This window comes from Periophthalmus magnuspinnatus, chromosome 24 (genome assembly GCF_009829125.3).
Source record: "Periophthalmus magnuspinnatus isolate fPerMag1 chromosome 24, fPerMag1.2.pri, whole genome shotgun sequence".
Lineage (NCBI taxonomy): Eukaryota > Metazoa > Chordata > Actinopteri > Gobiiformes > Gobiidae > Periophthalmus > Periophthalmus magnuspinnatus.
The window spans coordinates 13,993,618-14,010,467 of NC_047149.1; the positions used below are offsets into that span (position 1 = coordinate 13,993,618).

At 41.4% G+C, this 16,850-nt stretch overlaps 1 protein-coding gene across 2 annotated transcripts in view; it reads left to right on the forward strand.

The window, feature by feature from the left end:
• The first annotated feature begins 292 nt into the window (after positions 1-292).
• The window catches only part of sash1a (SAM and SH3 domain containing 1a), a 200,299-nt gene continuing 183,741 nt past the window's right edge, over positions 293-16,850 (forward strand). The window contains exon 1 of one of the 2 annotated variants that reach the window (XM_033991113.2): positions 293-1,070. In XM_033991113.2, coding sequence (XP_033847004.1) covers positions 555-1,070 — 516 coding nt within the window. In that variant the 5' untranslated portion in view covers positions 293-554. The remainder of the gene's footprint in view (positions 1,071-16,850) is intronic. The other variant, XM_033991114.2, reaches the window with a different exon arrangement.

The following is a 16,850-nucleotide window of genomic DNA, read 5'->3' on the forward strand; positions in this document are numbered from 1 at the left end:
AGATCCTCACACGAGCTGCTGCCTGGCGTTGCGCTTCTTTTTCCTGCCTTTCCGGACAAGTTTATGAGGACGTGCGCGCCTGGCAACGGGGGACGCTGGTGGCAAGTCGCGACTTAAGAGGAGGAACTATTTTGATTTTGAAGGGATTGAAGAAGGGGGCGTGGACGGCAGCGGGAGGAGCGGAGCAGCAGCGGTTGTGGATGGAGCGTGGTGGCTCTTGGCTGTAGTTCCACGCGTTGTGCTGGCAATGATGGTTACGCGCCGGGTCTATTGAAGTAACTGGACGTTTTGAGCTCACCCTGGCTGGATAAAGACACCTGCCACGTTTTACTTTGAAGATCTGGGATGTATTTTTGAATGACAACTAGCTGTGAGAAGATTACTTTGATTTGGGCTACGCGTAACCGGATTTGCGCGCTGATGTTGGACATGTATTCTACCTGTCGACGTGAAGGTGGTTTAACCCAGAACGTGACCACTCATATTTGACTTTATAATGTCGTTTTTGTTTGTAAAGTAAGCCTCTTTTGAGTAAGGACCAAGTTGGAGCCAAAATGACGACCAATGGACCTGTCATCGTGTTCGAATGGCTCAAAACGCTACAGCTCGCCCAGTACGTTGAGTCGTTCGTGGACAACGGGTACGATGACTTGGAGGTGTGCAAGCAGATCGGAGACCCGGACCTGGATGCCATCGGCGTGTACATCCCTCACCACCGGCAGCGCATCCACGAAGCCGTGCGCAGGCTCAAGGATGAGGCGAAGGAAACTGCCAGCGGTCTCTACTTCACCCTGGAACCGATGCCCCTGACATCTACACCGGCTGACGTCTACACCAGCCACATGGTCAGCCAGTACGAGTCCAAACTCCGGAGTTCCAAGTCGTGGACCGAGCCTCTCAACGAGCGCGCGCCGAGGAATGGAGGGTACACGATGGGCGCGCAGAGGAACCTCACCCTGGGTAACCGCAGGGACGTGACGGTGTACCCGAAACTCAAGCTCAAAATCATGATTAGGGATAAACTCATCAGGGACGGCGTCAACCTGGCCCGGCCTCCGTACTCCAACAAGGTAAGAGCTGTGCGCACGTGGAGGAGCGCGCACCGGGGCCACTACAGTGCAGTGTAACGTCATGTTGTCTGCGTGACACTGATGCTGGGCTGGTTGCTTTGTACTTTTAACTGTGTCTGATGCAAATAGGCTGTGATATTGATTTTACACAGAAAGAAAAGTCACCCTGTTACTCCATTAGTGACATAAACTAAAGATGATTTCATATAGCTATAGAGTGCCCAAGGATCTATAGCTGAGAGGCAGAGTTGTTTGTAATGTATGGGCTGATTACATTAGACGTCATCATGGCCACGAATATGTGTCAGATCTGAAATGGACTGCTTTTTAATTCTAAGGCAAATCTAATTGTCTCTGGCTCTACTTGAGTGAATTACAAAGAGGTTGTTTTGCTCATCTTGCTGCTAGAATATGTTTTAGAGTTAGGGTTAGAGTGAGGAATTGTGTAACTTGTGGCCTACAGATGCATGTCAGCGGAGTAGTAATTGATAAAAGTGGTAATTACAGATCACAGTTATCAATAAATGAACAAATTTTACACACTATTTAGCTGTTGTAAACCAGACAGTGTTTCGTCTTGAAAGCACGTTGACTATTGTAAGATCAAGTCAACTCAAGTCAGATGTAATATTTTTTTTTAGATATTTTTGTTGCTACTCCAAACTAGGGATGCACTGATACAATACTGGTATCGGAAATCAGCGGTGATATTGAACTTTAGATGAATTGGTTGATATCGGTTCAGTTGATAACCCATTTTGGTCCATACATTGGTGTAATAAGACAATTTACTGGCTAGTGTTGGTCCGGAATAACTCATAATATTGAACTAACAAGTACAAACCACCTTTGGATCATATGTCATTTGTGTTTGAAGGTAATAAGTTATATTTTCAGCCTCTGCACCGACATCGCTTGATACCTAATGCCAAAGTATCGACATCAGCATCCTCCCTACTACAAACTCCAATATTTACCATTCACTCACTCTTTCCTGCACTTTTTAAGAAAACTGACAGCTTCCATTGATCCATAATAGATTCATATTTAGTTCCGTATCAGAGGTTGCTCTCCGCTGACTGATTTTTAAAGGTGGGCGTATTGGTATAGTGCCAGCGGTGGTTTGTCTGGCATTAAAGCACCTGTCAGCACCTCCGCTTCATCCGTCACCCTGCCTAAAACACCCTGTCACTCACAAGACGTCTTTCCAAAAGGCACAACTCACTCCCAAAATCAAAAAATAAGGGTGAGGGGCTGTGCACTAGGTAAATGTGAGATCTTAACACCATTCTCAAGGGCTGGGACTGGGTCGGGTTGAAGGATGCGCTGGAAGTGGCAGTAGATCGATAAGCTGAAGAGTATAAAGAAGATTTAAGCCTGTATTATTAATCTGCCCGGCCTTGGCTGGATCAGCTCTGAGTAAATAAGGTTCTTTAGTGTGATGGATGGACGTCAATGTAAGGTACTTTGAGCTAATGTACCACAGAGATACAGGGACTACGGCAACTGCTGCTATGACTGCTTCTACTGCTATACTTCAGCTACTGGTACTATTACTACTACAACTACGGCTACTTTTATTACTACTTTATGGGGCAATCTGCACTTAACTGCTTTTTAAGAGCAACCTTATCAGCAAATATTGACTACATACAACAGTGTACTTGAGAGATTACCATTACTACTACTATTATGAGAAGAACTCCTACAACTTCTTAAACTACTATTACAACTGCAACAGACACCACTATGACAATACAATTTTTACTATCTGTATTAAGACCTGCCTTATCAACTGCTACTACTGAAACTACTACTATTGAACTACTACTGTGTTATACTCCATCATGCTATTCCTACCATTACTACTACTACAATGGATTGCAATTACAATACTTCTTTAACTACTGTTACATCTAAAAGCAATACTGTTATAACTATGCAGGCCTTATAACTACTAGTACCGCTACTGCTACTACTACTGTTACGACTGCTAACAATGCAATGCGTATGTCTTATTATATGACAAACCACCACCACTACTAGTACTACTACTACTACTTCTACGATGACTACTGCTATTACAACTACAGCTGTTTTCACACGTCTGGCTTTGACCTCTTTTCACTGGCAGTATTGTTCCGACTGTTGTTTACATTCTGGGGAGCTGTGGGTAACGTGTCACCGGCACTTCAGGGGTCAAAGGTGAGATTCTGTTTTGGTTTGGCGTACGGTCTGAAATGAAGGCGTATTTACAATCGTTGTCAAGCTCACAGTTCTGGGTGTAAATTGCATTTGAAGTAGCTGAATACATCGATGGTAAACGTAAGTGTCGATTTATGAAGTGATACTATTTTGAGACAGTAATGTGAGAAGTAACAGCTACTTTTAGAGCCCCCAGTTGCATGCTTAGTATAGACCTGACTAGTTGGCCCTCGCCACTCACGAAGTGATGGCGAGGGGCATTGTTCTTCCTGGGTTTCTTCTTCTTCTTATTATTATTATTATTATTTTTCCGCCAAAAGGATCGCAGTTTTCACCCCCTGAACGTCGACGAAAAGTCCCACATATAGGTATAGGATCGACCGGCTCGGCGAAAAATTTCATAAAATTGGCATCGCGATAATGTCCGAAGCACACCGGCTCGACAGCGCCACCTAGAAATTTTGAGATTTTCAATTTAATAGGAAGGCCCGACTCAGATTTTGACGAAATTCGTACCAGTGATAGAGCTCATAGAGAGAAGCAAAAAATATAATTATAGCGCTGCCCTATGACAGACAGGAAGTCGGCCATTTTGGATCAAAAATTCGCCGCTTCATTTGCAGCGTGTTTTCAAAACGCTACTAGTCTCAGGTTTTTGGTCCAAATGAGCTCAGATTTCACATGCCGCATCCAGACACATGGGTTTTCAAAAGTTATCCACGTTTTCTCCGAATTCCACACGGTTCGCCCGTACGCCGCCGCCAAAATACGCCTTCGTTTCCTGTTTTTTCGATGTCCTCTCACGACCACAGGCATTGCCCTACAGAGCTCACATTCACATCACATATGTGAGATTGGGGCATGAATGGAATGCAATATTAATTTTAATCAAAATGAACACTATAGCGCCCCCTACCATAGGGGTGAAACGCCAACATTATCGGATTCCTACGAAATTCGGGAAATAAATTGGGGGAATGACGTGGACCAAAAAATAATATTACGGGCATAGGTCATTTTTCACACTTGGCCACCAGGGGCGCAAAGACTCCAAAAAAAATCATTTAAAAATTTCTGACACGCACATGCATTGGTCTACACAGCTCAAATTCACATCACACGTGTGATATGAGGGTATTAATAAAATGGATTATTAATTGTAATACAAATGAACACTATAGCGCCCCCTATCATAGGGGTGAAACGCCAATATTATCGGATTCCTACGAAATTCGGGGAATAAATCAGTGGCATCAGAAGAAACAAAAAATTACATTATGGCCATGAGTAATTTTCCACGGTTGGCCACCAGGGGCGCAAATACAAAAAAAAAAAAACGTAAAAAAATTTCTGACACGCACATGCATTGGTCTACACAGCTCAAATTCACATAACATGTGTGATGTAAGGGTATTAATAGAATGCACTATTAATTGTTATCTAAATGAACACTATAGCGCCCCCTACAGTATTGGTAAAATACACAACTTTGTCCGATTGGCATGAAACTTGGGGAGATAATTGTGAGCATTAAAAGGGACAAAAAAGTCCATTACACCATACCTGTATTATGTACACGGTTGCCGGTGCAAAGCCACAGACCCCTCTCATAGAGTCAGAGCCACACAGCTCAGGGCCACACTGCATATTAACATTGTTCTTCGTTTTTCCGCCAAAACAATCGCATTTTTCACCCCCTGAACATTCACGAAAAGTCTCACATGGGGGTATAGAATCGACCGGCTCGGCAAAAAATTTCATAAAATTGGTGTTGGGAAAATGTCCCATGCCCCCTGACTCGACGGCGCCACCTAAAAATTCACCCCTATGGGAGAGGAGCCTGGTTTATTTTGGAAAACACACACAAAAAGCAGAACAGTGATAGAGAATGGGGGGACAAGCATAAAAATGAATTGAAGCACTGCTCTATGACAGACAGGAAGTCGGCCATTTTGGATCAAAAATTCGCCACTTCATTCGCAGCGTGTTTTCAAAACGCTACTAGTCTCAGGTTTTTGGTCCAAATGAGCTCAGATTTCACATGCCACATCCAGACACATGGGTTTTCAAAAGTTATCCACGTTTTCTCCAAATTCCACACGGTTCGCCCGTACGCCACCACGAAATACGCCTTCGTTTCCTGTTTTTTCTATGTCCTCTCACTACCACAGGCATTGCCCTACAGAGCTCACATTCACATCACATATGTGTGATTGGGGCATGAATGGAATGCAATATTAATTTTAATCAAAATGAATACTATAGCGCCCCCTACCATAGGGGTGAAACGCCAACATTATCGGATTCCTACGAAATTCGGGGAATAAATTGGGGGCATGACGTGGACCAAAAAATAATATTACGGGCATAGGTCATTTTTCACACTTGGCCACCAGGGGCGCAAAGACTCCAAAAAAAATCATTTAAAAATTTCTGACACGCACATGCATTGGTCTACACAGCTCAAATTCACATCACACGTGTAATATGAGGGTATTAATAAAATGGATTATTAATTGTAATAAAAATGAACACTATAGCGCCCCCTATCATAGGGGTGAAACGCCAATATTATTGGATTCCTACGAAATTCGGGGAATAAATCAGTGGCATCAGAAGAAACAAAAAATTACATTATGGCCATGAGTCATTTTCTACGGTTGGCCACCAGGGGCGCAAATACTAAAAAAAAAATCATAAAAAAATTTCTGACACGCACATGCATTGGTCTACACAGCTCAAATTCACATCACACGTGTGATGTGAGGGTATTAATAGAATGCACTATTAATTGTTATCTAAATGAACACTATAGCGCCCCCTACAGTATTGGTAAAATACACAACTTTGTCCGATTGGCATGAAACTTGGGGAGATAATTGTGAGCATTAAAAGGGTCAAAAAAGTCCATTACACCATACCTGTATTATGTACACGGTTGCCGGTGCAAAGCCACAGACCCCTCTCATATAGAGTCAGAGCCACACAGCTCAGGGCCACACTGCATATTAACATTGTTCTTCGTTTTTCCGCCAAAACAATCGCATTTTTCACCCCCTGAACATTCACGAAAAGTCTCATATGGGGGTATAGAATCGACCGGCTCGGCGAAAAATTTCATAAAATTGGTGTCGGCAAAATGTCCCATGCCCCCTGACTCGACGGCGCCACCTAAAAATTCACCCCTATGGGAGAGGAGCCTGGTTTATTTTGGAAAACACACACAAAAAGCAGAACAGTGATAGAGAATGGGGGGACAAGCATAAAAATGAATTGAAGCACTGCTCTATGACAGACAGGAAGTAGGCCATTTTGGATCAAAAATTCGCCACTTCATTCGCAGCGTGTTTTCAAAACGCTACTAGTCTCAGGTTTTTGGTCCAAATGAGCTCAGATTTCACATGCCACATCCAGACACATGGGTTTTCAGAAGTTATCCACGTTTTCTCCAAATTCCACACGGTTCGCCCGTACGCCGCCACCGAAATACGCCTTCGTTTCCTGTTTTTTCAATGTCCTCTCACGACCACAGGCATTGCCCTACAGAGCTCACATTCACATCACATATGCAAGATTGGGCCTTGAATGGAATGCAATATTAATTTTAATCAAAATGAACACTATAGCGCCCCCTACCATAGAGGTGAAATGCCAACATTATCCAATTCCTATGAAATTTGGGGCATCAATTCATGGTCTCAGAAGAAACAAAAAATTACATTAGGGCCATGGGTTATTTTCCACTGTTGGCCACCAGGGGCGCAATGAATTGAAAAGAAATTGGCACTTGGCACTTTGACTTGCATGTCTATGAATTATATCTACTCCTAGGTTTTTCATCCGAATTACATCAAACTCCACATGCAGCATGTACATATGTCGATTGTCAATAATCATCCACGTTTTGGGGATATTCTTTATGGTTCATGAGTAGGATGCCCTCAAAATATGACTTCGTCATTGGATTTAAATTCCTACACGACTTTTCCTTAAGTGCAAATGAAACCTATCTAGTCCTAGGTTTTTCATCCAAATTTCCTCAAACTCCACATACAGCATGTACACATGATTATTGTCAATAATCATCCACGTTTTGGGGATATTCTTTCTGGTTTATGCACAGCACACTGTCAAAATATGACTGCTTTCCTGCATATTTGATTCCCTCTCACAGACACGTGGATCAGACTAAAAAGCTCAAATTCTAATCACTGATGCGGATTAAAACTGTGAATAGAGAACCATTATAAACATGTGGCCAGTGACCTCCATAGCGCCCCCTACTGTACAGGTAAAAAACTCAACTTTGTCCGATTGGCATGAAAGTTGGTGATATCATTGTGGACCTCAAAAGAGCCAAAAAAGTCCATTACACCATACCTGTATTGTGCACGAGGTTGCCGGTTCAACGCCGTGGACCTCCATTACAATGTGTTGGTCACACATATTTATATAGAAACTGTGTGAAGGGGGGCAGATTGCAGCTGTGGGGTGGGCAGGTGGGGAAAATGGTGCGTGGGGGCGGTGGCCGGCCCCGGGTGGTCGCATGGGGGGGCGGTCGCGCGGGGGGCGAGGGCCATCATCGCCGCTTGCGGCTTTAATTTGATTTATTTTAGACAAAAAGAGTTAGTCTTTGTGGTGGTTCGAATAGATAAAAAGTCATGGGTTGTGGAAGATATCTGTAACATAGTAAAACTCGACAACTGGTAATTTACGAATTCTGACAACAGTGGGGTTTTTTTAAGTTGCTGTTTCACACTTTCTCTTTGTTTGTTATGTCAGCTGCTCTTCTGCGGCAGAAATCTCTTTTTATTTGGCCTGGCTCCTGTAGTCTCCCCTGTTCTATGGATAAGTGCATCACAACCAGGAAATATAACACACACAGACAAATGAAAGAGCTGCAATGAATAAAAGTGTATGCTCTAATTCAGCGAATAGATGTTGCTACTGAAGGTACATAAGTTATAAGAACAGATCTCTCCAGTGGTCCAGATAGTGTTGCTGGTAAAGAGGATAGAATTAAGAGGTTGAGGAGGCTGGTGATTCTGCTGTGGGTTGTGTGTAGTCCGTAAGAAGGCCTCATGAGGGAAAAGGGAAAAGTTGCAGGCTCTGATTGGCTGACTCTGAATTGACAGAAACAGGAAGTAGATCAGCATTGTCACGATTTTAATACTAAGGAAAATACTCGATACTCAATACCGATTCCGATACTGCAGTGATAATTAAAAACACACTTTTTTTTAGACAATTTAAAGTGATTTTAAACATTAAATAATAGTACATTATTTTATATTACCACATGGTTTTATGTCTGTGTAATCCCTCAGTCGTCCAGGTAGGGTCCATAGTGCTTAAAATCATTCTAAAGCTATTCAGAAAAGGGTAATTTCTGTCCTGTAAATGTGACTTTTTTCAGTATTGATACCTGCTCAAATGAGTTTCTAGTTTCGATATACGTTTTAGTATCGATTAGTGCGACAGTAAGACAAAATGAATTGAAACAAAACTCATGACTGATCTACGAGAAAAATAAATCGTGATTTCTTATTTTGTCTCCTCGTCCAGCTCTGGCTCAAACTGTTACTTTGTCCTTGGTTTTCACTACAGTGTGTCCCACTGCAAATGAGAGCGAGAGCCCTTGACCGTCCCAGTCCCCTCTGAAACCAAAGCTGCACATATAAACACAGCCAAGAGAGCTTAACCCTGCAGAACTAACACTTTGTTTTAGTGCGGGGCTGACACATAATCCCTCGCAAATCCCCCAATGAATCTCAGTGGGATTCACAGATAGGCAAAGTGGCAAAGACAAAAAAAAAAGGCTTTCCGATGTGATGCAGTCTAGTAGCAATGCTTTAAGCTCATTTGGTTTATTTGAAAGGAGCGGATCGGAATTCACAGATACTGGGTTTTATGCAAAAGTGTAAAGGGAAATGCACACCCACGCTTTGGACGGCAACCTACTTTTTTTTTTTTTTTTACAGAGATTAGCGCACCCCTTTCTCCACAAATGTACATGTGAAAGACTCAGCAAGCGTGCTAGGCTGAATATATGTAATAAAATAGGGATCATTGGAACATGCACTTTCATAGACCTATTCCAAAACATGCTAAACAGGCTAATTGTCGTATAAATACTTAATTGTTTCATTGTTGCTTACACTCATGTCATAGCAACAATCTCACCGGTTCAATTCCCAAGCCTTTTTGTGTAGTAGTTCATTCAGGTCTTGATGAATTGATAAATCAGAACAGTTTCGGGTTTAGTCAAGTTTGCATGTTCTCCCTTTGTCTGCGTTGGCTTCTTATGGGTACTCCAGCTTCATGATTAGTGAACAATAAGTGCCCTACTTATGTGGCATGTTGCAATGACAATAAAGATCTATTCTATTCTATTGTACTTATTGTTCACTAATCAGGAAGTGTTTGTTAGCATAGTAGTTGTTGTTCGCCTACCGTGATGGTGAAACTCTGCGAGAGGTGTGAGGAGAACAGGATGGGGTAATTGTGCTTCTTCACAGAGCTGACCTGTAACTTGATTTGGTCGCATCTTTTGGCCAAGCAATAGCATCTCCATGGATTGAAGGAGGTGATTTTCCACCAGTAAAGTTACATATTGCACCTTTAAGGAAAAAGTACCATTCAGTATTGCATATAAGCTCCATTTAGGAAGGGGTACAAGACTCAAAGAACAAAAATACACATCTGACTGCAGTTAAAAAGCTGTTATGATTAAATATTGCCACAAGTTTAAGACAGATTCTATTAACCCGGTTTCTTTTCTGAAATACACATATCTCTTGGAGTTTTTCGTCAACAACCATTTACCAAACATTTTCCTTTTTAAATGCTCAGCTGGGTACAATAAAATACCCGCGATCCTTTGCACAGGCCCATCGAGACCCCTTACCCCTCCATGAGACGATTCCTTCTGATGTAAACAAACCCTTTTCTTTGTGAATCTCTCATTGGGGAACAATAGTGTACAGAATAGTGAATGCACTGTTGGTACTTGGCATCTTTGGCTTAAATCACAGGGTATAATAAGGAAACGACTACAAGAGATGAATAAGGAGACTTTATGATACGTGTCTCACTGGGTTGAAGTAATCTGTCAAGTGTGATTTAGCCCTCCAGACATTCTTTGTACTGCGTAGTGATTGTCATAAAAAGCGAGGCAGTGAACGGTGTTAGCGACACTGACAGCTGGCATTTTGTAGTCTGAATTCTACTTATTTTTGTGTGGCAATAATATAAAATAACATGCTGAGACAGTTCTTTAATCAGTATGTAGTTTATTTTTCTAATGGTGCTCTTTTCTTAGATTTGAACCACGCATTTCAGTTCATTTTTGTAAATTTATACGTTTTTTTATGCACATACAGCCCACCTAAGGCACATAGTAACTTTATAATGTGTACAGTTATATTTCCAATGAGTAAATGGACCACATATGGAAATAAAGTGGTCAGTGGTCAAAAGGACACTCTCCATTTGACCTTAATTCCTTCAGATAAAGATGTGGCAACGGCTTAAAAATACTTTCACTGTAATTCCTTGTTGTTCGAGGGTCAAATATGTCACCGTGTATAACTAAATTAAATGTTTATATTGAGGGGTTGTTGGTTTAAATTTTGACTATTAACTTGCTTTACAAATACAGTAAATAAAATAAGAAATAAAGCCTGAACTTGAACTTTTTTTTCCCCTCTTTGTCTATTTCAACAATTATCTAATACCAGCACATCCCAATTCAAGAAGACATAGGCTAACCCAGTCCTTTTTGGCATGCTAACATCTAAAACAACAGGCCCAGTCAGTCATAATAGCGCCTCATTGTTAGCGCTGTGTGTCGGGAGGAAGCGCTAGCTAAACACTGGGAGATTCTCTATTGTCTGATGGAGCCTCATGTCCTTTCAGCCATGCACTGTTTTCTAGCTCCAATTTCCGTGCATTGAAAGAGAACGCAGAGACAAGTGTCCAGCATTGTGCCGACGGGTGACCGATGATAACGACTGGGGTGTCATGCCAAAGAATGAAAAAAAAAAAACTCGCATTGTAAATAGTATCGCTTTTATTAGGGACTTTTTGGTGCCATCTTGGTTTACTAGGTGAGCGGAGTTAGCAGGTCAAGGCCTTTCACTTATTGGATTGCAACAGCTGACCAAATGCCACGGGTGGGACACATCAGAGAAGTCCGGAGAATGCAAGCAATGCACCCAGAGGTGTCATGGCAGCTGCTGACAAAAGATCTCGTAATAGTGTTAGCGTTCAACATTAGCGACAAAAGGGGAGTGCAGTAGCTACCTTATACGCTTCACTTTCACCTCACTTCCTGTCTCTTATCGTGATTAATATCCTGCCACTCTCACCACTAGGAAATGAGGTTTGGTTTAAAGATGACCCGTAGTGCACTCAGATGTACTTTAAGTGAATGAGGTTTCACAGGACAACGGGTACAAAGTAACCCCGCAGATTAAATATAGTTATGAATGAACTTGTACAGACTGTTATGAATAATTGGGATGCAGTGTGGTTAGCCGAGCTCTGCGGGAAACCCTGGAGCTACTTTGACATTTCTTTGGCTCCTTAAAAACAATTAAAAAAAAGCCTTTAAATATCAATTTCATGAACGTAAAGAATACAGACTTTTAATCAGTGCCATTAAACACAGAAAGACAAATTTCTTCCTCCAAACTCTGAACTCTGCTCCAAACCACATACTTTTACTGACAGAGGATTGGCTGTGGACCTCTCCATTAAAAAGACTGAAGAATATCAGTGACCATTCAAATGAACCGAATCTGGGTTAAAATGTGTTCAGCTGCACAGCCAATGGGGTATTTTTGTTTTCTCAACAAAACTTTTGCTCACAGTAACCATTCATGCAGGTCTTGTGATGAAATGATAAATCAGAACAGTTTCAGGTTCTGTTCCTCAACCGTCGAGTTTGCATGTTCTCCCTGTGTCTGCTTTGGCTTCCTATGGGTACTCCAGTTTGCCCTACTTATTGTTCACCAATCAGGAAGTGTTTGTTAGTATAGTAGTTGTTGTTTGGCTACGGTGATGGTGAAACTCTGCTCTAGTCTCTGACATTTGTAAAAAGTACGTCATCTCAGTAAATAAGAAGAATAACTTTGGACCAAGGCCGGTGACACTAAATATCCCTCTCAAACAATTGCATTTGTTCTTTTTATCTATAGTAGCAAAACATCTGCTGCTGCCTGCATTTGTTTTTGAGTTGGGCATAGGTGTGGGCAGCTGTGTTTACATCGGTGCAAGGACCCCTTCCCCTGAGGTGCCCTGAGGAAGCTGAGGTACATTTGAATGGTTGTTTTACAAGTTAGATTAAAAGTTAGTGGTTTGCAGAGAGTCCCAAAGACAAATTCTGCTTGAGGTCCCTTGAAAGCTAAGGCCGGCCCTGCTTTGGACCACAGCAAACCGTTTAAAATGAACTTTTTCTGTTTTTCGCAGCGCCTTTAAATGATGTCGTTAGGCCTATGCGCCAACACTGTAGCTACCACGCCAACTTGTTTTACCTAAGGCTCAAAGTGGCAGGAAAAGCCTTAGACCACCCTCATAACGTTAATAAAATAAGGCAGTAATAGGTTCCCACATTTGTAAGCCACTACATTACATCTACATGCACCTTTTAGTAGCTGTTCCCCACTCTAAGAACTTCATTTCCTCCTAAGTCCCCTCCTCAAAAGGGCTTTCTTTCATTTGTCCTCAGCCTTACCCCTCCACACTCGGACGGGGCAGGGTTCCATATGGAGAACTGAGGCCTTCCCACAAAAGCAGTTTCCATGCGGTTGTGCTGAGAGGACTGTTTGCCTAGTCTTTTTAAGGACTGCTTAAGGGCATGCTCAACCCCGGGCCCATAAAGGGGAAGTGGTGAAGCAGCTACGCTATTGTTCAGCCCGGACACAGAAAGTCAATTAGCAAAGAGTTCATAAATAAGTTTAGTGATTATAATGTGTAAAGCGTGTTTGCTAAGTGCTTCTTATGGTAAACGTTTCAGTTTTACGGCCACTTTGTGAAGTAAAAACTAAAGGAACTGACCATCGGAAAGCATCTGGGAAAGGGCATGGCTGACCTCTGTCTGGATGACCTCTGACCCTGGACACTGTCAACTCATTTGGGTTTTATAAGGGGCTCTGATGTGCAGTTTAGGGACAAGAAAACAAACTCCATGCTACGCTTAACTATATCAAACTTCATTGAATTAGCAGCAAATAGCAGATAATACAATATATCTCAGTAATGCAAAGGTTACCCACTATCATTCTTAAAACAGGAAGTAAAAGTTTAATGGTTTATCAATTAGTTATAGTAAATTATGTAACTTTTCGGGGGCGGGGGTGTGTGCCACCATGGAGATTTTATTATATTTCCCGGAATGTTCCACAGTATGGCTTAAATGTATCTATATCTTGCTCTTCATTGAATTGCATGTGCGTTTATTGCTAAAAAACCTTGACCACCTGAGAAAAAAAGCATTGTTACCGTGAATGGGATTGTAACTCCACAGATCTGCCCTGTAACTTCGCCTGGTGGTGCCCTAAGCCCGACTTGTATCCATGGAGATGAATAAGTTTGATCCTGAGGAATGCGGAATATTCCAAGCAAAGCAGAAACATCTCCACGAAGCAGGTGGCAGACCCTCCACCAGAAAAGTTACATATAGGATCTTTAATAAGGCCAAATATGCAACAATAAATGGCACCAGTTTAAGCACTTTTATTGAAACTACAGCAATACTACGAAACTTTTAATGTGTACTGCTCCTGCTTCTACCCCACGCCTATCAGTGTCTCATATATATCAGTCTATGTCTAAGTACAAAACACGCTGTCTAAACCTAAGTAAAAATACGACAATTTCTTTCTCCACATTGATCCAAACAGCCATACAAGCTGCACAATCTCCCTGTATTGTGTTCTGCTTATGTACTTGAGCGCAGTGACTTGGGGAGTTGAGGCTGTCAGTGTGTCTGTCAGAAAGCCCTCAGACCGCCTCTCCTGGGAGGGTGTGTGAATGTGGGAACGCAGCCTTATGTGTGTGTGTTTGTGTGTGTGTGTGTGTGTGCTGCCTCCTCCTCCTCCTCTTCCTCCTCCTCTTCGCTACAAAGGACACACGAGGCTAAAGCTGCTCTTTCTCATATAGTCCACTACTGTACTGAAGACATGAACTGAACTGGATTTGCGGACAATTGTTTCACATGCGTAAGGTCGATGTCATTTAAAGTAGCACTGTGTAACTTTTATGGTACTCTATATACACCACCTGCTTGTCTACATATTTTTTTATTGCTTAATTTTTATGGAATGTTTCACAGTATGCAACTATCTTACATTTATTCAATTATGGATGTTTTATGCGTAAAAAACGTCTTGAGAAGTTAGTCTCACGCTCGAACAACTGGCAAACTTCAATACAATTCTTTTTGACTGTGATAAAACTGGACATAAAAGAAAGTACTTATAAGTAGATACATATGTTTGTGACAATAGAACATATAAAAATGGTGTAATATTTGAATAAACAATGCAGTGGATGTACTTTTGGAGCAGACTTGAAAGATACAGCTTGTGTCGTTTGAAGTTACACAGTCATGGAAAAGTGTCTTAAATACACATCACATCAGCAGCAGGAGCAGCAGCAGCCGGTCCAGCTCTTACAGTGTACAGAACAACTCCCCCACTGACACACATTCATAACAGGAACACTATCAGGGCTATTCCAGTACAAGGTCTCACCACAGCTAAGCACAATGTCTAGTCAGATTACTGAAAACTACAGCGAGAACAGGCTGCTTTAGGTTTACATGTGTAAGCTACATACTGGCCCGATTAACTATCATCTATCAGGGTGTAATGTCAGAAAACATATTCATGGGTTTTAGGCGAATGATTTCTTTCCTAATTTGAAGGATTTGGGGATTTTGGGATCTTTCCCCATTCAGAAGATATAATCATTTGTTTGGAATGGCTTAATTGCTATGGTGATGGGAGACTGTTGCCATAGCTTGAAACCCACAAATAGCCATCATACTGTTGTTTTATTAGCGTTTATAGTTAGGTGGTACTTGGTTTGGAAAGTTAAAAACCACTGCTCCACGCTAAGAAAATATTTGGATTTCAGAGTGCCACGAGAGTTAATAGGACTATTTCAGAACTAAACCAGGTCTTAAATGACACGCTACAACATTGCGATTGTAGTTTTACAGTATCCTGATTAGAACAAGAACTTCAAGTAATGGGCATGAACAGAAAGCTGATACAAGGTGTTCTTACTTTACAAAGCAGCCACTCTCATTTGAATATTTTGGGATATTTGAAAAACCGAATATTGAAATTTGAGCACAGAAGGCAGAGGAAATGTGAAAATCTGGCAGTGGGTTGTAAACATGTTTGTTTTTGACACGTTTTCTTCGCTGCTTCGCTCACACTGTCTGACGATGCGGGACAAACAAACAGCAGCTGGGCATTTCTTGCTTTGCTTCACTTGGTGCGTAGTTCTGTAATATAGACAATAACACCGCTAGCATGCATGTCTGTTTAAACTATGCACAATAAAGACACAGGGATATGGCTGGGTATGTTTAATTGGGAGGTCTACAGCCCGTCAGTGAAAGCATGTGGTTTGGAGCAGAGTTCAGACTTTGAAGGAAGAAATTTTGCTTTGATATGGCAATGATAGGAATGGTCCGATATGGATTTTGTATTGCCAGGCCCACAACTTTATGTCAAGGTATCGTTAAAGGTCCTATATTACACAAAATGGACTCATGTGCACTTTTAGTCATGTTAGAACGTTGTTATCTCCTCAAAAACAGGCCTGGAGTTGTGTTTTGTTTCATTCACACATGTTTGAGTAACCCTGCATTATTAGTCTGTCAAAATGGTCTGTTCCACCTTGTGATGTCATCAAGTGGTAGTTTTTTTTTCAAGTTAACAGCTACCTTTTACCTTTTTTTTTAGAAGATATTGCCAATTCCAGGGCTAAAATTATCCAAATGATTCTAATAAAGGTGTATGGAGTTTAAAAACACAGTGGAGCATGTATTCTACTCTTCTGTTTCCAGTTTCACTCACTACTCTGTTCAAAAAGACGAATCCAATGCGCTAAGGACTAGAAAAAATATCAGTGCCAAATATCGGCTACATTTGCCACATCTGACTAATACTGATATTGGGAAATTTATATCTCCTATCCCTAATTTAACCTTTGCACATTAGGCTTGTCACGATAATACAATATTTCTCTTGCGGACAAAAAAAATTGACATTTTTTTGTATACAATTTGAACTGTAGAAGGTTGAACTCATACTCAACTACTTAAGTACTGCATTCTAGCGTTTATTTCTTGCAGATCATATTTTTTAACAAACTACTGCACATTTAGAATACTTTTTGGGGGATAATTCTGTTTCATAGTTCAGTTTCAATATTATCGTCTGTATATTTACTTCAGCAATATATCACACTTCAAAATGTGTTATTGTGACAGTCCCATTGCACAATAAATACATAATAAATAGTTTTGAGATGAAGTGGCCCCATAGGATGCACAGT